Source organism: Staurois parvus, unplaced genomic scaffold (genome assembly GCF_062004578.1).
Source record: "Staurois parvus isolate SC_StPar_1 unplaced genomic scaffold, SC_StPar_1.0 ptg000175l, whole genome shotgun sequence".
In the NCBI taxonomy this organism is placed as follows: domain Eukaryota; kingdom Metazoa; phylum Chordata; class Amphibia; order Anura; family Ranidae; genus Staurois; species Staurois parvus.
In genome coordinates, this window is record NW_028317971.1 from 14,673,310 (window position 1) to 14,696,049 (window position 22,740).

Below are 22,740 nucleotides of genomic sequence, written 5' to 3' on the forward strand. Positions count from 1 at the left end.
ACCAGAATTTGACAGGTACCCGCTCCCACTGCCGGTCCGATCGCCTAGGCGTCTAGAAGTGGAAGGTTTCCTCCCTTCCTGTAGCCTTTTGGGACACATGACAGGTCCCAGAAGACTACAGGACCATTCATAAAGCTCAGCACTACTCGCGCATACGCAGTGGGTACCCGGCTGTGAAGTTGCAAGCTGTCACAGCCGGGTGCCCACACTGAAGATGCTGGTCTCCTGGAATACAGGACGCCCGCTGAAATGGACTGTGGGGGACACGCCACGGGACCGAGAGACAGGTAAGTGGCTGTTTCTTAAAAGACAGCAGCTACAGTTTTTGTAGCTGCTAACTTTTATTTTTTGACAGGGTGAGTGGAATTCCGCTTTAAGTTAATTCCACAGCATCTTAATCAGATTTAAGTCCGGACTTAGACTAGGCCACTCCAAAACCTTAATTTTGTTTTTCTTGAGCCATTCAGAGGTGGACCTGCTGGTGTGTTTTGAATCATTTTCCTGCTGTATAACCCTTCTCTGATTGGATGAGGTGGGAAGGAGGGTAGTAACATCACAATCTCCCTCAAGAGTTGGTTCTGGCCAGCTCTGTGGATTGCTGCAAAAAAGGCCTGGATTCTTTCTTGGATACACAGAATATAACTGGATACTAACATTTATAAGTAAAGTTGATTCAGGGAATATCCAATTGCCTCTCGTGGGATCAGGAAGAATTTTTTTTCCCAGCAGGAGCAAATTGGATCATGCTTTGCTGGGTTTTTTTGCCTTCCTCTGGATCAACTGTGGGTACAGGATTATAACTTTTTTTTTTATGGTTGAACTGGATGGACTTTTGTCTTTTTTCAGCCAGACTAACTATGTAACTATATCATCTCCACCTTGTCCAATCAAAGAACTACAGTAATTGTCAGCTTCCTTGAGCGTGAGATAGGCATACCTACATTGGCCCAAGCTAGACCAGTGTAAGTATCCAAAAAAGATCATACCTGGAGTTCAGCTGTAAAGGCTACTGGGAGGACAGGCAGAAGGCACAGGTGTTGTCATTATTCAGGCCATGTAGAGTGGAGGGGTGTGTGAATAACAACAATAACTAAAAATAATTTGCCAGTAAAACATTTCACACATATGTATTTTAGATACATTAGCCCTGTATGACTAGTTGGTTATGGAATTTGTAGAAATTATTTCTTTAACTTCTAACTGAAATATGTGTTTAACCAGTTACTGCTGACCTGGCGCCTATGTGCAGCTTTTCGGTAGGTGGGCTTTAAGGCCGAGCATCTGCATATATGTGTCTATTGTAACCACTTTACTGTGCAGACCGCCCGCTCCCAGCAGAGGAAGGAACGGTTACCGGAACGCTCCCGAACCACTTACAGGGTCGGGAGGCAGCTGCAGGAAGGGGTTAATACTTTCTCTTCTGTAAGACTGGTTAATTGTTAGAATATAATAATCTCAATTGGCCTAATTTTCTTGGAAAACGTGCTATGGAATTTTAGATATTCACAGTTAAAAGTTTTTATCTGGATAACCAGTATAATTTCCATATAGATCCTTGGGATTGTTGATAGGTTAATCAATTCATTAAAGTATGGGTCACACATTAAGAACAGTAATGTAAGGTATTTGCATGTTCTTTGAGTTAATTTTATTCTAGAAACTCAATACCACTTTTTATAAAAGGAATTACTGCTGGTTCAATAAAGATCTGTATTTTAGCTATTATTATCGTGTCATGCATTATAACAATACTTATGCTTGAAAAGCCCAGAGATGTGAATTCATTAAAAAAAAATCTAGATATCACTGTTATTGTCCTGGACCCATATTCCTTAACACGATTTTCTGTTTTAGGCAGTATTTTTAAACCAAGAAGCTGCAGCATGTAAAGCTGGTTTGGTGATCTTTTTATTGGGTGATAATGGAGCCATTTCCTGAAGCAGAATTTTAAACTACAAACTCATAGTGATGTAGTAGAAAAAGAAGAGCATTTTGAAAATAACCCCCTAAGACTCTAGACCCTAAGCTCAATTCAATGAATTTACCAATACTAAGGTTATTAAAATATTTAATTTTATATATATATATATATATATATATATATTATACAAAGGTTGGATAAAAATATGGAAACACTGCATGATTTGCAGGTCTGAAAGTGAGGACATGTTTCGTGTTGAAACCGGAAGTGATGCCACATTCTTTTGCTTCCTCTGTGTGATGAGACACCTAGATAACCGGTGGGAGGCCTCACTTTCATTAGCTAGCCATACGGAGTCATGCCAGAACCAATTTATTTGCGGTGTTGCAAGGTACAGTATCAAAGGTTTTGACGGCATACAGTTTCTGGGAAATTGTCGTCCTATAAGCAACAACTGCTGCAAAAGTGGCTGCAGAACTCAATTTCAGTCTTCCAAAGCCCGTGTCCACTAAAACTGTATGGAGGAACATTCATGAGTAAGCTACAATTGCCAACTACTAGTGACTGATATGAATGCTCAGAAGAGGAGAGAGTGGTGCAACACCCATAAATCATGTACTATCGATCAATGGAAGCCTGTAATATGGTCAAATTAATCAGGCTTCACACTGTTCCCAACCACCAGACATGTTTACATGTTGCAAACACCATCCCAAACTTACGACAAGGACTGTCTTGTGCCAATGGTAAAGCATAGTGGTGGTGCAATCATGGTTTGGTCAGCCATGTCTTGGTATTTTGCAGGCCCCATCATTACCTTGAAAGGTAGAGTCACTGCCAGTGACTATGTACAAATTTTGGCAGACCATGTTCACCCCATGGTGCAGAAATTGTTTACCGAAGCCCAAAGTGATAATGCTGCAATTCACACAGCTGGTGTTGTTAATTTGTGGTTTGATGAGTATGCAGATGAAGACTCGCACCTTCCCTGGGTGCCACAGTCACCAGACTTACATATAATAAATCCTCTATGTTCAATTTTGGAGAACAAGGTTCAGACTCATTTTCCGCCTCCGGTATCTCTGTGAGAACTAGAACAATTTTTGCATGAAGAGTGGTATCAGATTCCATTATCCACCATCCAAGACTTATACAGTGGGTAAAATAAGTATTGAACACATCACCATTTTCACCACGTCTGTAACAGCCCATGCAATCCATATATACAAATAAACCAAAACAAATAAGTTCAGAAATTAAGTTATGTGTTAAAAAATGGAATGACACAGGGAAAAAGTATTGAACACATGAAGAAATGGAGGTGATAAAAGGCATGGAAAGCCAAGACACCAGCTGAAATCTATCAGTAATTAGAAATCAATCCTTTCCCTTGTCAGTGCAAGTTAATATCAGCTGGTCCAGTCTCAACTGATGGTCTATAAAGGGTGTCTCATTACCAAGGTGTCACACAAGATACATCTCATGATGGGTAAAAGCAAAAAGCTCTCTCAAGATATATATTCCAAGAAGTAGAAGGATTTAGGAAAGAATGCACAATCTACAATCATGTTGTGCAATTAGATTTGAAACCGATCAGCAGAGAAATGGGGACATTTTTAGGGACATGTAAAACTGGTTCTTTTCCTTGTCCATGTTGTATACAATGTTCTTATATGATTAAAGGCTTGTTTTTTTGTCATCCACAGTGAGGACAACAAATTCAAATTAAGGGTTACTATAGTTGTGAGGCTGATTATATAGTATATAACACAAAGGTTAAGGACCGTATTGCTGAGCATAAATATTCCATTTGTGAAAAATGACCCAGCAGCCAGTTGCACAGCATTTTCTAGAATGTGCACATTTTGTTTCCCAGTTAATGTTCATGGTGATCGATCATGTCCCTTAAAGTACAAGTGTAAGGGGATAGAGAGTAAGATAATGGTAGTATATTGGATATATTGATTGAGTAACATGCAGCTCAAAGGTTTGAATTCAGATTTTGACCTTTTTTTCATCATAGATGACATTTTCCAGGGCATGGAAGCAATATTTCTGCAGTCAGCAAAGTTCACACATTCAGGATATGTTGGATCTCTGCAAATAAAATGTAGTCAATTTATACTGAAGGTTAATTTGGACTCTGGAGCCAAATGGGGCAAAGTTGAAGGTTTGGACCCTTTATGGTAAGAAAGGAGGATGGTCACAATGCAAGAGGTGCCATCATCCCTGAAAACATACAATAGAGAGGTCCTCTTGTTGGTGGGACTTTAAAGGCACAGATTTATCAAATAATGAACTAATAGGTCAACAGTTGAAAGATAACAATTAATTTTGATTCACTTAAAATATTACACTACGAAAGCACTTTTTCTTATCTCCCTGGGAGTGCTGTGAGCTGGCAGTTTTTTCTGGTCCAACGAACCCCTAGCAGGAGTTCTGTGCCCTGGCAGATTTACGTGTCCATTGGTGAAAGATATATTACCACCGCTGAACAGTGTGGTCCAGCAGTGAGGGAGAGATCATCCCTACATCGCCGTTTGGGATTCCACTTAAAAGGGCCCCTGCAGTGAGTGTCCTGAAAGCCTTTTGGCCTCTTGGGGTCTTGGCGCGGAGGTGAGGAGGCAATTTAGCCGCTGTGCGATTCAACTATCATTTACCTAACCACGTTGTGTTTTGTTTTTTGTTTTTTTTATGCATTTTTGTTGGACGTTTTTGCACATGGACTTTATGTCGTATTTATGATTTTATAGTCACATGTTATTTATTTCTTCATTGTGTTATGGTATTTTACAGTGCACAGTAATACATTCATTTGGTTTCACTGTGTGTTTATATCACCATTTTCTGTTTTTTACTTGATGCACTCTATATATGTTTGTCACATTTATTTATGGTATTTATATGGTCACTTATTAGTTGTTTTATGTCACATGGCCTTTTGGTGCACATTGTGGTATGACTCTTTAGTCGCATGGTCACAATTTGTGGCCTCACTGTGCGTTGTTATTGTCATTCTTCTGTGATAAGTGGTTTGTCCACTTTTAATATTAAGCACTCCATTTTGTATTTTTCACATTTTGCTCCACTATCTTCTCAGTTATATTCACGTTATTTAATTTATGTTGTGACGGACTCATATGTCCCACTATTACTGTGATTTAGTTAATATTTTATTTCTCCCTGATCATTTCCGTGCGTTTTGCCCATGGTCACGATTTATTGTCTGTTACACATTTTTGTCCTCATTTTGGACCTTTATTATTTCACCTTTCCCTTCACTCCCATATTCCTTCCATTTACTGATTATGTTTTGGTGTATTATATATTGTCTTCTCATCTCATTATTTGTTCTGGAATGTCTGTGGCATTATTGTGATTAGCGCAACATCAATTTTCTGTTTGTTGTTTTTTGCTAGTGGTATAGCCAAGTGTGTGCTGCTGTCCCAATAGTCCCATCTTTTCTAGCAGCGGTGCGAAAAGTTTTTTACATATTAATTAAAACATAGTTTCCATGGATGCAGCCACAGATTTCATAAGCCTATTAGCAGCAATGATGATCAGAAAACGCAGTGAAGGAAAGTTAGAAAATGATAGCTGCCACTCGACGTTTGCTGGAGGGCCTCTGCCCAATCATACCAGTGGCGAACCAGGTGTTGGTCCGCACATTAATACTGATAAAGTGGTGTGGGGAAAAGAGAGGGCTGATAATGGCTTAACTAAAAAAAACTCCAAAAAGAGTTTATCAAGGAAAGAAAGAGACCACTCCTGGATTGTATGCCCAGTTATGTGGTGTGTGGGCATGCCAGGCTGCATCACTCGTTTTGAAGTTTTTTGGAAATTCTGGAAATGTTGCAGAGGTTGAGGCGGCAAGATTTAGCCAGTGACTGGATGTGGGGCTGAAGGAGAGGCCAGGGTCTAATATTACACCTAGCACCCTGGCATTGTTGGAGGGACCAATGGTTGTGCTGTTGATCTCAATGGTAAAGTCATGGGAAGGTGATCAGGGGGGAGGAAATATTACAAGCTCAGTATTAGAAAGTCTGAGTTTGAGGAAGTGATGTGACATCTATACGGATATGTCACTCAGTAAATTTGTGGTACGAAATGAGATTGAGGGGGTGAGTTGTGGAGTTGAGAGATAGATCTGGGTGTCGTGGGCATAGAGGTGGTATTGGAAGCCATAGGAGGTTATATTCACTGGCTAGCAAACCCTACACTGCCTGATAATAACTTAACTGTAACTTAACTTAAATGCTTGAATCAGTCATGGTTACAACTATTTGGCTGTGTATGGGCACCTTTTTGAATTAACTTATAAAAATTGGAATCAGCACATTTAATTAAATCTTGACCCAGTTTGGGGTTTTCCAGCTTAATACCTGTTTTATTAATTTGTTGTGCACAATCTGATTTTGTTTCAGATTTGACCTTAAGGCTGACAAAAAATACAAACTGTGTAGTGTGATGATAATCCTGCCTGTGTACCTGTGTTTACATCAGTAAGCCAGGTGAAGTTCAGAAGGTGTGTACTGAGTTTTGAGCTTTGTTTCCCTTGCATCTCCAAGATGATCTACAATTGCTACCTCCGCAAAGGTGCATTTATGTTCAACGATCCACATTTGTCTTGTCACATGCTAACCAGGTTTTGTGAATTAACTGAAATTTAGGAATAGACAAGGTCCATGTGGATATATTGATGCATTTTGGCATTAAATCCCAGGTCACCATTGAGTCATTGGGGGTTACTTACTAAAGCTGGAGAGTGCAAAATCTGGTGCAACTCTGCATAGAAAGCAATCAGCTTTCAGGTTTTATTGCCAAAGCTTAATTGAACAAGCTGAAGATAGAAGCTGATTGGCCACCATACACAGCCTCACCTAATTCTGAGTGTACCAGTTTTAGTAAATCTCCGCCACTGTGACACACTATCTGTTCACTGCACAGTGACAGGAATAGACTCTGATTTATCATGTCTGTATTTATCATGCCTGTATGCATTAAACTATTATATATATATATATATATATATATATATATATATATATTTATTTTTTTACACAATAAAGATTTTATTGAAAAGAGGTAAGTAAGATAGAACAACATGTCTTTACATTGAAAGAATACAGAACAAATAACACAATGTTATAAAACAAACAAGCTAATGTTTGTGCATTAATAAAGAAATGGCATTAGATAAGCCTGCTAATACAGTATATAAGCTGTAATGGTTCATCCAATAAAACATAATCCACAGAAAGGAAAGACAAATCTGAAAACTAGCCACAATATCAACTTGAACATCTTTGAAAAAGTATGCTTAATCAAACTCAATTGTAATTAAATCCCTATAAACTATCATATTTTATATTTTGATGATGTAAATGAACACTTCTTTGAACACTATGTCAGTTGTACTACATGCATTGATAATAACCAGCTTTAGTGAATTGTATGTATATTATTAAAGGAAGACAATACTGGCATCACTAGTATGATTTCTGGATTACACAGATTCACTTATTGATATGAATGATCTAACCATCTACAGGTATGCTGCACTAAAATGCAGTGACATTCCATCACACTTTGGTGGCGGTTACATACAGTATATTTAAAATACAATTAGGACATGACAAATAAGTATACAAGAGCTTTGTTGCACCTTGTGATACTATCTATATTCATAATAATGCCATTCACAGCTAGATTTTGATAACCAGGCACACATTCACAGTAGCTACTTGATCTAATATAAAAATGTTACAATTCTTCCACTCATATATCAGCTTAAAGTGCATGTAAAGCTAACACTTATATTAGTTTTGGGTTGAGTGGGAAATGGTTATGTCAGTGTTTATTTATTTTGCTCTGTGTTTCTCTGAGATTTTACAACAGACGAAGTGAAAGGAAATCTATCCAATGTGATGGAAAATCTTCTCTAAAATAAGTGTCATTAAAATGGGAGCCCATATTGGAAGATTCCACCTAAACTCTAAAAGTTTGCATTTCTCAACAATTTGTCGCCAAATACATAAGGTTAATCTCCTCAGTGAGGACACAGTCAGGTAAAAAAAAATCTGATGAGGATTTTAACCCTTCCCTACTTTTTCCAAAACAAAACATTTTGGCTTTAGTTATGCTCTCAAGCCTCTGGTTCTTGTTTGCACATCAAGGCACGAGCAGTATTAGGAGCCCTTAGAGTTCACAGAGCAGTGTCTTGTTATGAGTATTGGCACTGTAATTTTTTTTCTGCATTCCTGTTCCAAAACTGGGCATCTTCTTGATTCAAAAACACAAAAACATAAATGTATGCCTTGGTGACAATGCAATAATTAATTAGAAAGGCAAAGCTTCAGTCTTAGCCTACATTTAACATATAAAGCTTTAACTCTGACCTTGCTAATCTTTATTAGGCTGACTGGATAGATGTAATGCTTTGATTGTCTTGTCCTCTCAAGGATCTAATACCTACACATTGCTCATGACAAACTTTAGGAATGAATGCAGGATATGTATGAATGTTGCGCATTTTTAAAAAATTGATAACCTCTCTGATTAGTTTTCAGACTGAAGTTAATTTGCTCTGGTGCTACAGTGGGCACAGGTCATAATTGATGGTTACCCATCTAGGCCATTTCTGCAATTTTGCTGATATACAGTATATAATCAGGGCTATGAAATGGCAGATATGATGTGAGGAATACAGTTATGATTATGCCATCATGTTTTAACTGCTGATTGCAAACCAAGTTTGAAACTAGATGCTCCTGGGTTGATGCAATGCCCTCCTGCGGATGTGAATTTCACGGATAGTTTGCATCTATGCATATCAGACAACCAAGACCTGCAAGTAGCTTCCTCCTAAATAACTAAAAAATCCTGCTTCCATCTATTAGGAGTATGTAGCTATCATGGATCAACAAGAGCACATCCACTATGGGCCTGTTCTGTTATCTTTATTGAGACTTGCTACTGAATGGCTACTATTAGAGCTGTTTTCCCTTTAATAAAACTCTCCTGACCTGGTATTAAAGATTATAGTAGAAAGCAGGCTGTGGTTAGGTCGTAGTTAATGTATAATTTGGAACATATGGTATTTTAAAATAGTCTCTATTCTTTCTAGGGTGTTCAGGTCTCTGAGAGCCTGACTAATGATGGACAATTAGTCATTTAACAGACTATGGGAGCTGGCTTGTATGGATTTCCATTTGTTAATATTTGCTCTTCAAATATTTTGTTAGAAACGTTTACAACATATTTTATCTGCAGGCCAGACGGTAGGACATCTGTGGAAGGTTCTTTCCCTGTATTTTCATCCAGAGGAGCCACACTGGGCTTCCAGGCACCTTAAACCCTCTATTTGTTCATACTGGAAAAAATGTAATAAAACAGAATATGGACTGGATTTATGATTTAATCAAAAGCACTTTACCATATGGCAGGTGTGTTAGCAACAGGCTGTTTGTTTTGAACAAGAAAAAAAAAACACATAGGAGAAGGTAGTCAAGGCCTTTGGAACATCCAGGTCTATCTACAATGAATAGGGATGCTGGGACCACGTGACCAGCATGAGCTAGCAACATTTCAATGGAAAAATCAAGAGGTAAAATAGCCATAGCAAGCAAGATGGATGTGGCCATGGGACAGCAAAATATTTGGAGCTGGCTTGGCTGCTGTGAAGACTGCTGGACCAAAAGACTGCACTGCAGTGTACCATGTGTTTACAGAGTGCTGTCCACACTCAGGTAGTGCTGAAATCCTTAAAATTCTTGCCTTTACTGCTGCCTTTCACTTGTGCACTCCTCTGGTTCTAGCAATTCTTTTCTAAGCTCTGTTTTATTGTAGCAGTTACTTTGTTGGGTCTTTTATTATGTGGCACAATTCTCCTAATGGATACTAATATGTAAAAATGTCATTTATAATGCTTTATAAGTCTGATTTTATGTAAAGCTGTAATGCAGACATAAAGAACACATTATTGTAGCCACTTGTTTCTCTAAATAAGTTATGTACTTCAATTAATGTTCATGAATAAGTGAACTATTATAAGTCACTTTCAGACTATTGTCATATGCATGACATTGAAAGAAATTGACTCTTTAGTTGACTGTACATCAATCCAACAACATCTGGATCGGTAGTTTTGCAACATCATCCTCAAGTTGCCTACAGTAATTTTATGCCTTTTGGTAAAATAACAGCTGTAATTGACTAGCAGACCAAATGTGGCACATAGTTTTTAAGTATGTGTCCATTGTTTTAAACCTCACCAGCAGTCAGAAGGGTCATTCTGAAATACAAATCCATGCTTTGCTCCTCCCCTCCTATGGTCCTGTGCTATGATGTCATGCTCATCTCCTATAAGATGTCTCTCCAAAGGACCTCCTCCCAACAGTACTAGGCTGTGGATGAAGTGTGAAGGCAGCACCCAGGCAAGAGGAGCACATCTTTCAATGGAGAGCTGCTTAATGGAAGGTAAATGTTTTCAATGCACAAGGATCAAATGTAAGTTTTATATTATTTTGAGTTATTGAAACACTTTCACTTTATCTATGAAAATTTATTATTTTTAATTTTAAATAGAGTGATTATCATTTGGGTAATTAAAGCAAATTGTACATTGGTATCATAGTTAGCTGTAGTAGAAGTTTGAACTTGTAGTCTGTTTAATATATAAAGAAATTTTATCTGAAACACAATTAGTGCGAAGTGTTGACCAGCTGATTTGTGAGCACCCAGAACTAAAGCTATGCCTTGCTAATACTGTTATCCAATCTTGAACTTATTTGATTAGTGAGTGAAATCTGCATTTTGTAAGACTGTCATAGATTCTCCCCATCCTGGACTTACTGAACTATAAAAACAATTACTCCACCACCTTTCCATAATTTAATGGGTTTATCTGTAATGTTACTTTATTAATGGGAATAGTGTATGCAGTTACATTTCTTGGTTAGTGAATTTTATGGTAATAAAATGTAAATTCTCAATTCTCTTGAAATTATTAAGCATAATACATAGTAATGTGAAACGTGTTATGGGGTGATGTCAACAGACAGGGTCATATAATACCTAGTTATTGGGAAAAAAAGTAATTTTTTTGCCAGTTACTGTGTTCTGTCATTGGTCATTCATTTAAATCAGGAAAACCCGCTTAAATATGATTATTAATAATGGTAATTGGAAACACATTAAAATACAAATAGCAGTTTTAATGTAAAATATACAAATGATGTATTAGTTACAATGGTTTAATTTATTTTATTATTATTTATTTACTTATTTTAGTAAATTTTACTACTATTTTAACATCAGCACCACTACTGACAATGAGTGGAATGTGTTCCTTGTGCTAGTTGCTCCTCTGTTAAATCTTCATTCCTCTTTCCATCATCCCCCCACTCCCCGTCTACCCATGCAATCTTCCAGTGCTATGGGGGTTAATACATGCCGTTGGACTTGTCACAGGCACTCTTGAAAAGTGACAACTATGCTTGCCCTTTCTGTCCCCTGCTTCGTTCATAAAATCTGTACTATTGCTGTCTACAGTGAAAAGTGCAGAACTGTTATTCATCTGCCCATCCTCCATTCATAGAGCGCTTTTCATTGTGAGAAGTGATAGTACAGATTTTATGAATGGAGGAGGGGGTTAGAAAGGATAGGCAAAATTGGCACTTTTGATGAGTGCCTGTGACAGTGGCTTGTATTAACTCTCGCAGCTCAGGAAGATCACAGTTGTTGGGGTATCTGGGGGGTGCAAAGAAGATTTCAATGAACATAGCAGCCACCAACAAAAGGGATACTTTTTATTCATTGTAAGTACTGTCCCTGGTGCTGATTTAGAGAAAAAAAAAATCAGTAAACCTCAGTTATAAATAACAGTTTTGTTTCACCGCTCAAAAACGAGTGGCATATCAGCTCAATTCACACTGCCAACACACCAGAATAAGGATTTTAACAAAAAGTGATAGCTCTTTTCAGCTGCGTATATTGAAACTTTAAAAATGTCAGTCAAATGGTTGTAAAAAAAAATATTGTATTTTTGTGTTAAAGCTTTGTGAATAATGCCTTATATATCAAAAGACTGCTAAAAAAAAAACCCCAATGCACTAACTCAATGGAACCGAATTAATATCTAACTAATTTGAATGCAATTTGAACTCTGGTTGCTATGGGTTTATGTTCACTTGCCAGCACCTCCTGCTTCTTGAACTGCCTAACTAAATGAACTGTTGTAGATTAAGCACATAAAAATTAGACTTAATTCACAAAGCTAACACATTGGTATAGCAATCCTTAATTTTTTTAAAAGAAACAGTTTTGTTCAGTGCAATGAGATGAGGGATAAAACCATATGGCAAAAATAGAGATCTTTATTTATTAGCTAAAGCATTGTGAATTGAGCCTACAGTGTGTTCAGCACTGCTGAGTCATCGTTAACTCATGCCAATCCTTTTCGATAACTGGTTGTGATGATTTGGTTTTTTTTGGGGGGGGGGTATAGATAGAGTTGATTTTCTGGACATGCTACCATGCTGCGAATTTAATCAAGGTAGGACGCCAATTAACATACCAGCAAAATTGTGGAATATGAAAAGAAACCACACAAACACAGGGAGAAAATACCAGATGGAGGATGGAGAATTGTTATAGGTGGGGGTTTTTCTCAATAATGGAATATTATATTTGGTTGCTAATACTTATGCCATATCAGGTAAGTAATTCCTCAGTATTCCATATTCATTAGGCTAAGGATTAGATAACAGGCCTGGGGTCAGGAGGAGGATACACTTACGGGTTGGGATAAAAAGTAAATGAGCGATCAGATATGGGAAAGGATTTGGGTAAGTGTTAAACTTCAGTGTTGAGTTAGGAGTTAGGCAGAAACAGGGTAAGGATTCATTTTAAGGGGTACACTAATTCATAAGGCTAGCAGGAGGGAGACGATAAGAAATAATAAGTACTAAAGATACAGTAAAGGAAATAAGTATTTGCTGATTTTGAATGTTTGCCCACTCACATAGAAATGATCAGTCTAAAAATCGAATGGTAGGTGTATTGTAACACTGAGAGACAGAATAGCATCAAAAAATGCTAAATAAATGCATGTCTAACAAATTACGCACTGATTTGCATGTTCATGAGGGAAATACGTTTTTGATCCCCTTTACAAAACACGACTTAGTATTTGGTGGTAAATCCCTTGTAGCAATCACAGAGTTCAGACATTTCCTGTAGTTGGCCACCAGGTTTGCACACATCTCAGGAGGGATTTTGGCCCACTCCTCTTGGCAGATCCTCTCCAAGTCATTAAGGTTTGGTGGCTGACGTTTGGCGACTCAAAATTTTAGCTCCCTCCACAGATTTTCAAGCGGATTAAGGTCTGGAGACTGGCTAGGCCACTCCAGGACCTTAATGTGCTTCTACTTGAGCCACTCCTTTGTTGCCTTGGCCATGTGTTTTGGGTCATTGTCATGCTGGAAAACCCATCCACGACCCATTTTCAATGCCCTGGCTGAGGGAAGAAGGTTCACACCCAAGATTTGACGGTGCATTGCCCCGTCCATCGTCCCTTTGATGCGGTGCAGTTGTTCTGTTCCCTTAGCAGAAAAACACCCCCAAAGCAGAATGTTTCTATCACCATGTTTGACAGTTGGGATGGTGTTCTTGGGGTCATAGACAGCATTCCTCCTCCTCCAAAAACTGTGAGTTGAGTTGATGCCAAAGAGCTTGATTTTGGTCTCATCTGGCCACAACACTTTCAACCAGTCCTCTGCATCATTCAGATGTTCAGTGGCAAACTTCAGATGGGCCTGGACATGTGCTTTCTTGAGTAGAGGGACCTTGCGGGCACTGCAGGATTTCAATCCTTATCGGCATAGTGTGTTACCAATTGTTTTCTTGGGGACTGTGATCCCAGCTGCCTGGAGATCATTGACAAGATCATCACGTGTAGTTCTGGGATGATTCCTCACTGTTCTCATGATCATTGACACTCCACGAGGTGAGATCTTGCATGGTGCACCAGACCTAGGGAGACTGACAGTTGTTTTGTGTTTCGTCCATTTGCGAATGATTGCACCAACTGTTGTCACCTTCTCACCAAGCTGCTTGGCGATAGTTTGGTAGCCCAGTCCAGCCTTGTGTAGGTCTACAATCTTGTTCCTGACATTCCTGGACAGCTCTTGTTGATTGTTTGATTGCTCCTGTGGACAGGTGTCATTTATACAGGTTACAAAATGAGATTAGCAGCGCTCCCTTTAAGAGACTACTTCTAAATTCAGCTTGTTACCTGTATGGAAGACACCAGGTAGCCAGAAATCCTGCTGAATGATAGGGGATCAAATACTTATTTCCCTCATGAACATGCAAATCAGTGCATAATTTGTTAGGCATTAATTTCTTTTGAATTTTTTTGTTGCTATTCTGTCTCTCAGTGTTACAATACACCTACCATTCAATTTTTAGACTGATCAGTTCTTTGTGAGTGGGCAAACATTCAAAATCAACAGGGGATCAAATACTTATTTCCTTCACTGTAAGTAGAAAGTGGGACGGCATGGGTGCCAAGAGTAAAATTCACATTTCTTCCTGACACAGAAAGCTCTTTGTCCAAATGTCCTTCACCAGGGACCCAATACCAGAACTGATTGTACTGAGGAATGTAGAGTTTTACAGAGATAGCATCTCCAGTGGGTATTAAACCCACTACCCCAGCTCTGCAAAACTAAATCCAAAGGCATAGCTAGCTGTTCTACAGGCACATGTTTCTAGATGCTAAGGAATAGGAAAAAATATTATAACCAGTGATGTCAATTTGGGTAGATAACTCATTCTTTATATTACTTACACAGCATGACCAGAAAAAAAAAAGAAAACTTCTGAGTTGGGTGACAATAAATGTTGTAAAATAATATTCTCTGTTACAGAGGATTGCTGGTTGCATAATTCACTATATATTGATAACTGAAAAATGAAAAGTAAGAAAGGAGAAGAAATAATAAATACCAGTGTTGATCCAATACACTTTGATACTTTGGTATACTTTCTTACTGAAAGTATAAAAATGTTAAATGCAGAGGCAGAAAGCTGCTGTTGTTACAGCAAATTTTAGTTCAAGCATAAACCTCTCACATGAAATATGAACAAAGCATATCCCTCTATAGTGTCTACTTGTCTCAGTCCAGAGCACTAAGTGTAATTTCTTTCTGCTGCCCCATTCCTCTGCTGTCAGAATGAGTCACTTCTAAAAGGTTTTCTTGAAACCAAGAGGAAAAAAGCTGACAGAGGAGGAAGCTTCAGCACTGTGATTGACAGCTTCAGCTCGGTTCCTGTGTGCTGTGTGAGGGGTGGTGTATCCCTTTCCTCCAATCAGATCTCCTCACTGGGGTATGCAGAGTGCAACTTCTGCTCTTCACCCCTGAATTCTAAAAGCTCAGACAAGCTATGTAAATTCTGGGCTTTGAACAGCTGTAGAGAAGAAAGGGCTGCAGGTATAACCTATGTAGGATTTGTTACATTTCTGTTTATCACCTGAGGCCAGTCACATCACTTGGTATACATAAGGGTTTACAACCACTTTAATGTGTTTTAAATATTCTTATTTTATTTCTACCATATCATGATATTTTGTGGTTTTTACAATCCTTCTTCTAGAGAGGAACAACAGAATAACATATTTTGTAAAGAAGTAGAGGATGTTCACGTAGCAATGTAAATGTTAGCAAATTAGGTGAACTTGTGTTAATTTGAAATACCTAGTTAAATACAGGGGGAAAAAACAGGATATATACTAGCACATGATTGGATGAATGAAGTGAACACAGCTCCACATTACTTTCTAAGCCCATAGAACATACACTTTGCAAAGTGAACAGACTGTAGCCATTTAGTAAATCAACTCGATTATGTTTATCTCATAATTTATAGTTGATTGCAAGACATGAATGTTATAGTTTACCTGGGCAATTTATACAGCACTTTTTGAAGAGGCTTCGTAGCCACTTTTCTTACTTTGTGATACCCATACATACTACTGTTGAAAGTTGTGTCCTGTCCAAGACATATTTATATTTTAGTTTTGAATTTAAAGTGTATCTAAGTGTGCCTGTAATGTCGAGGTATCAGCCAAATGATCAGACAACAAATACTGTGTAATAAGCATTGAACAAGTCTGACAGGCAATACAACTATTGCTGTAACAGGACCACCTAAGAGTAGTTAACCACTAAGGTGGCTATGGCAGAAACGTACAGAATAACAAACTCCCAGACGACAAAGTATAAAGGAGAATCTCTGTATAGTACATTTCATTCAGATATATATGCATGCCCTGAAGACGTGCATGCGCACGACACGCGTTGGGTGAGCCTTCCGTGCTGACGTAATGCCGTCGCGGCCAGAGTTCGGAGCGGCGGCCATCCTGGTATGCCTTTATGCATTTAACTCTTTGCTGTATCCACTTGGATTACTTTTAACTATTTACAATAAATACTATACTATATTGCCATACCTTTGGCTCCTGTGGTGAGCTTCTCCCCCTAGGAGGATCCTTTGCTGGTTTTGCATAGCCCTGACCCTAAGAAGTCTATTCCCTAGTTATGGCTTCCTGAGACCCCCCCATAAGGATCAGCATTAACACCATTATACAAGTAGCTTTCTGGTGAGTGCACATCCATATAAGGTGGTGGATTCCCATGTTGGATCATGAGCATTCTCGAGCATCCCAGCTGGTATTGCTGCACCTTGTAGTTCCACGATCACCGGGCATTGCTGTGACCTGTAATGTCACGGACTATGTATAATCACTAATATTGCTAAAAAGCACACACGTGTCACTTGGCACTTCTGTGACCTGTAGTGCCACGGGCTATTTTTATTCACTATTTATGTCCAGATTTTTAGAGTTTTCTATGATTCTTTGATTTTATATGATCTGAAACATTTTATTGTATGAACACTTCTAATCACATAAGCACTCTATGATTGCATTTGTCACTTATGCTTTAGCGCTGCACTTACATTTGAATAGATATTTATGCAGTTACTTGCGTTTGGCCCCTACTGGTAGAGTCTCTCTCTCAGCAGGGTTAGTTTGGTAGCCCACATGGATTTAACGAGGGTTACCCAGGAGGCAGGCTGGATCCTGGGAGCAATCTTACTGACCCAAGGGTGAATAAGCAGGCCACAGAAACAGGGTATCCCAGGCTTTACAGACACAGTGCCCTCCACAGTGACTGGGGCATAATTAGAAACTCCACTCCTTTGTGCACCAGCAACCACATTAAAGGACCCAGCACCTGGTAACAGCTGAAATGGCCAGTCACTGCTGTCGCATTAGGAAAACTTTAAAATGTATATCTCCTGGGGGTGTCCAGGAGTCCTTGCGATTGTGGAAGCCCACTTTATTGTGAAAAAAAGAATTAAAGGGGTATACAATCACTGCTGAGCAATGTGGGTAAAAAGGTAATCTACTAAATACCCATGAACAAAAATGTAATATATTGTAGCTTACAAAGTTACCAAACCTTAGGTTCTTTTTTTCTGTATTTTTTCTTTTTTTTTCTCCTGTTGATCCTGCCAGTAATACAATATCTGTCCCAGGGTGACAATGCTGTTACAATATTGTATCTATGAAGGAGCAGTGTAATCACCCTGCGACAGGAATTATAATAGAACCACTCCTCATCTGCAAAACATAGGGAGAAGTGCACTGTAGTTCACAGGAACAACTGAGGAAAAGATACAAAAAAGCATTGTTTAATATTTCAGTGCAGCATGTCAGCTCACTACAGGGAATTACGAAAGCATTGAATTTCTGACAGGATCAATGGTGTTTTTTTTAATTTATCAAATAGATGTATCAAAATGCTTTCATTTGTATATTTAACAGACAAAAAGGGAGCATATAAGAGAAGTTGTTAGTGTTTAAATACACTTTAAAGAAGTCCCAAATACATTTTATATTTTTGCTAATTTTATAATATGGATGGGTCATAGTTCCCACTAAATGTCAACAATGATATATCCTGACACACTCTGGGAGGTGCTGTCAGTGATTACTTCTTATTTTTTTTCTGTGAATTACAATGTCATATCCATTTATTTGAAGGTCTAATTAATAAGTTTGTGTTTACCTTTAAACACCTATTGGTTGTTGCCTAAACAACAGGGTAACAGTGGCATCACCAAAGCACATCTGCTTATATGTAGTAGATATTGGCCAGATGTATGGCCAACATTACGAGAATTTATCACTCATTTTTCTATTGACACAAAGGAATGATTCTTAAAGGTAAACTAATGCCTAACATAAAGTGATTGTAGAGGTTGCTATTTTATATTAAAGTGTTACTAAACCCACAACAATAAAATCTGTCCTTATATGCAGTAAAGCATGCGTGTTTACCTTCTGTGGAGCCTAAGGGGTTAAAACACTGTTTGATCCTCACTTCTCGGATCCTCCCCTTCTTCCAGTGCCCCCCTTTTATCTGCTGATAAGATGTATCCTGTGGAGTCACTCTGCACATGATCAGTTTGGTGTGTAATGTTTTTTTTTTTTCCTTGGGAGAGTGCATGTGATCAGCACAGGACCAATCAGCATTGTCCAGGCAGAGGGTCAGGGATCCTGCATCCTTCTACAGCAAAATTAAAACACCCCCTACAACCTTTAACCAGAGCTCGACTGAACACTGATAGAAGTAACAAGACTGCTCTAACTGCTAACAAGAAAAGGTATTTAGCAGTTTATGTTTACTAAAATAAATGCACTTCCATATTCTGTGTATTGTGGGAGACCAGATATAGTAAATGTAGGGTCCTGGGTTTAGTAACACTTTAAAATAACAAACATGTTATACTTACTGGCTCTGTGCAGTGGTTTTGCATTGATCAGCCCCACTCCTCCTCTTCTCAGGTCTTCCGTTGGTGCTCCTGGCCACTCCTCCCAACAGAATGCCCCCAGAACAAGCCGCTTGCTATGGGGGCACCCATGTGTGCTCGCTCCTGAGCTCTGCTCTTTGTGTCAATAAGTCACATAGAACAAGGCTCGGCTCAGTTCCGCCCCCCCTGTGCTTCTTGTCATTAGCTCTTATTGACAGCAGCGGGAGTGCTCCTGTTGCTGTATCTGACCCAATGCGGAGCAAGAGAGCCGAGAGAGACTCAGGTATGAGATTGAGATTGGGCTCAGGTATGTATTTAGGGGGGGCTGCAGGTGGGGCTGCATGCAGAAGGTTTTTTTTTACCTTACTGCATAGAATGCAGTAAGGTAAAAAAAGCCTGTGTACTTTTAGAAATACTTTAAGTAGTAAGTTAAAGGTCATATTACAATTGCAAGTTAATTCTGACATATTTTCCAATATTTTTATTGAAATTTTTCAAATTACAAATAATGAAATAGACAAGTGTTGTGTTATAAAAGAAGGTGTCAAACATCACCAAAAACAGCTGGTTGAATAAACAACAGACACACCTTAGGGAACCAGAAAATCTGTGCAATAATAATTGGATAGCTCAAATATAAAATTCCCAGCATTAAGTCCACCATGTATGGGGGAAGCAGTAGTAGGAAACACATGGATCACACAGAACAAGCATCATAGAAAACACAACAAATATTGTAGAACAAATAAAAAATGAACTCATCTAGCACCAGAAAACAAAAAGATAAAAGACAGTAGAAAGTGAGAAAAAGAGGGTAACAGAAACGAGAGGAGAAGAGGGCCAAATCGGGAAGTACTAAGGCACAGAGATTATTATTATACAGGATTTATATAGCGCCAACATTTTGCTCAGTGCTTTACAATATAACGGGAGACAATACAGCAACAATACAGTTCAATATAAGAGGGTTTGGAGGGCCCTGCTCCTTGGAGCTTACAATCTAGGAGGGAGGGGCTAGTGGTACAAAAGGTAATAACTGTGGGGGATGGACTGGTTGGAAGAGTAGAAGAGTCCATTATTAGCTGAGGGCAGGATATGCTTCCCTGAAGAGATTTTCAAAGATCACCTAAAAGTGAGCAGAGTAGGCGATAGTCTGATAAATTGGGGTAGAGATTTCCAGAGGATGGGGGAAGCTCTGGAGAAGTCCTGGAGATGAGCATGGGAGGAGGAGACAAGGGAGCTAGAGAGCAGGAGGTCGTGCAAGGAGCGGAGAGGATGGTTTGGGTGATATTTAGAGACAAGATTGGTGATGTAATTTGGGGCAGAGTTATAAATGGCTTTATATGTTATTGTGAATGTTTTGAATTTTATCCATTGGGCAATGGGAAGCCAGTGGAGAGACTGGCAGAGAGGGGTGGCAGATACAGAACGGTTAGTAAGGTGGATGAGTCTGGCAGCAACATTCATGATAGACTGAAGAGGGGATAGCCTCTGATGAGGTAGGTCAATGAGAAGGGAGTTACAATAGTCAAGATGAGAGATAACGGGGAGTAAATAAGTTGCTTAGTGGTTTCAGTGGTTAAGATCGGGCGTATCTTGGAGATGTTGTGGAGGTGAAGTCTACAAGATTTGGGCAGTGATCTGATTTGGGGCTGAAAGGACAGATGGGAGTCTAGGATTACACCTAGTACCCTGGCATGAGGGGAGGGAATGATGATTGTGTTATTGATCTTGATGACGAAGTCAGGGGAGGGGGGCACGGGCTGGAGGAAATACTAAGACCTCAGTTTTGGAAAGATTGAGTTTGAGGAAGTGGAGTGACATCCATGCCGATATGTCACTTAGTAGGTTAGTAATGCGAGAGGAGACTGAAGGGGTGAGGTGAGGGGTAGAAAGATAGATTTGTGTGTCATCAGCATAGAGTTGGTACTTAAAGCCATGGGAGTTTATCAAGTGACCAAGGGAGGAGGTGTAGATGGAGAAGAGTAGGGGTCCAAGGACAGAACCTTGAGGGACCCCTACAGAAAGAGGGAGTGGAGAGGAGAAGCCAGAGTTATAGGTAATGCTGAAGGAGCGCTGTGATAGGTAGGAGGAGAACCAGGAGAGAGCAGAGTCTCGGAGGCCAAGAGAGTGGAGTTTTTTTTTGAGGAGGGGAAGGTCAACAGTATCAAAAGCCGCAGAGAGGTCAAGTAGTAAGAGTACGGAGTAGTGGCCTTTGGTTTTAGTAGTTAGCAGATCATTAGTGAGTTTTAGTCGGGCAGAGATGTATCAAATCCACGGATCCCACATTTTATCAAATTTGTTAGCATTATTGTGTAGAACACAGGTGAGTCTGTTGTTAATCATGATCCAATTTAATTTGTTCTTAACATATTAAAGCGGAATAATTGATCTCTTCCAATATTTAGCAATAGTGATTCTCGCTGCTAACAGCATATAAGTAAGCAATTTAAGGGCTTATTTTTGTACTGTAAGTGGAAATTTATGGAAGAGGGCCGTCTCCGGGGCCCTACGAACATTAACCCCAGTCACCATTTAGAGAAGATTAAACATGCGGATCCAAAATCTAGTAACTATATTGCCACCAAACGTGGAACATAGAACCCATCTGGCCGCACGCTGAAAACACATTGGTGAGGCAGAAGGATGCATCTTTGCCTTCTGAGTTGGAACCAGGTACCATCGCAATAGTGTTTTATAGTTTGCTTCAATTAAGGCAGTATTGATGCCAGGACTATGTCTTGCCAATCAGATAGATCATAACTAGCATTCAGGTCCCGTTCCCATTGATCCATATAGGATAGTTTAAGTTTGGATCAGCAAGAAGAACGTACACTACAGAAATAGGCCTCTGGAGAGATTTGTATGCTGACAGGAAAGTTCAAAATTGGTAAGAATGGGCGGTCCAGCCAATAAAACAATTTTTGAGTGGATAAAAGAGGCAATTTGATTATATCTAAAAATTTGGGGCATCTGTAGTTTCTCTGTAAGGTACTGAGGAGGTTAAACTCAGGGCACCACGGAGGTAGTCTCCTATCCGTAGCCTGACATATTTTTTAATAAACTGATGTGCCATTTTCATGGTCATATTTCATCTGAGAATTGCTGATAATGCTTCATACAAAAATTGCATATTATCTCTTTTATCAGCATTCCCGCTGAGCAACAGCTGCAATAAAATCAATTGCATGGCATCTGGATAACACTGATTTGAGCACACACATTTATTGGGGAGGATTTGTAGTTTAGAAACTATTTTAAATTGCAGCATTAGCACCAAATGTCTGCAGTGCTTCCACATTTATTTCTGACTAACAGGGCTATCAATAAATTTATAGCAGTTAATGTTCCCTTGTCATGTGATCCACACCACGCTGTGTTTTAAATGGAGCTGCTTATTGCCTGAAGCCTGTCAGAAAATATCTTGCTAGTGTGACAGCCGAGGGCAAGCAGAGAGGCTATAAAAATAGTGTTTATGCTATGACAGAAACACAGAGGTACCTTATAATTTCAATTAATCTATTTTTAATCAAGGACACATAAAATAAGAAAACAGTAAAAAACAAAGGTCTAAAAAATAATATTTACTAAACCATACAGTCTGATTGCAACAATTTGCCATCCGTAAGGAAGAGGTTAAAATCCACACTTTGCCAAAGCCACTGGTATGTGAGCTATGCAGATTTATTTTAAGCCTTAAAATATTTTGTTAATAAATACACACACATGGGGTTTGGATGATATAGTAATTATAGGTGCTGGTTACAAAAGCTAACAATTCACCATCAATCTACCCCAGTCAAGGTCCCCCTGTTTACAGGTATGCTAAATACTGATGACTCCTGAATTAATGATCAGATGGCATCCATTATGATTACATCATAACTAGCAGAACGGTAGATTCCATTCTATAATGCTTAAACAAAGAGCCATAA

At 39.0% G+C, this 22,740-nt stretch overlaps 1 protein-coding gene across 1 annotated transcript in view; it reads left to right on the forward strand.

Annotated features, from left to right (window-relative positions):
- Positions 1–214: 214 nt before the first annotated feature.
- PAX4 (paired box 4) overlaps positions 215–22,740 on the forward strand; it is a 93,519-nt gene continuing 70,993 nt past the window's right edge. Inside the window, exon 1 of the mRNA XM_089677002.1 lies at positions 215–287. Within this exon, the coding sequence (XP_089533128.1) occupies positions 215–287 (73 nt within the window). The remainder of the gene's footprint in view (positions 288–22,740) is intronic.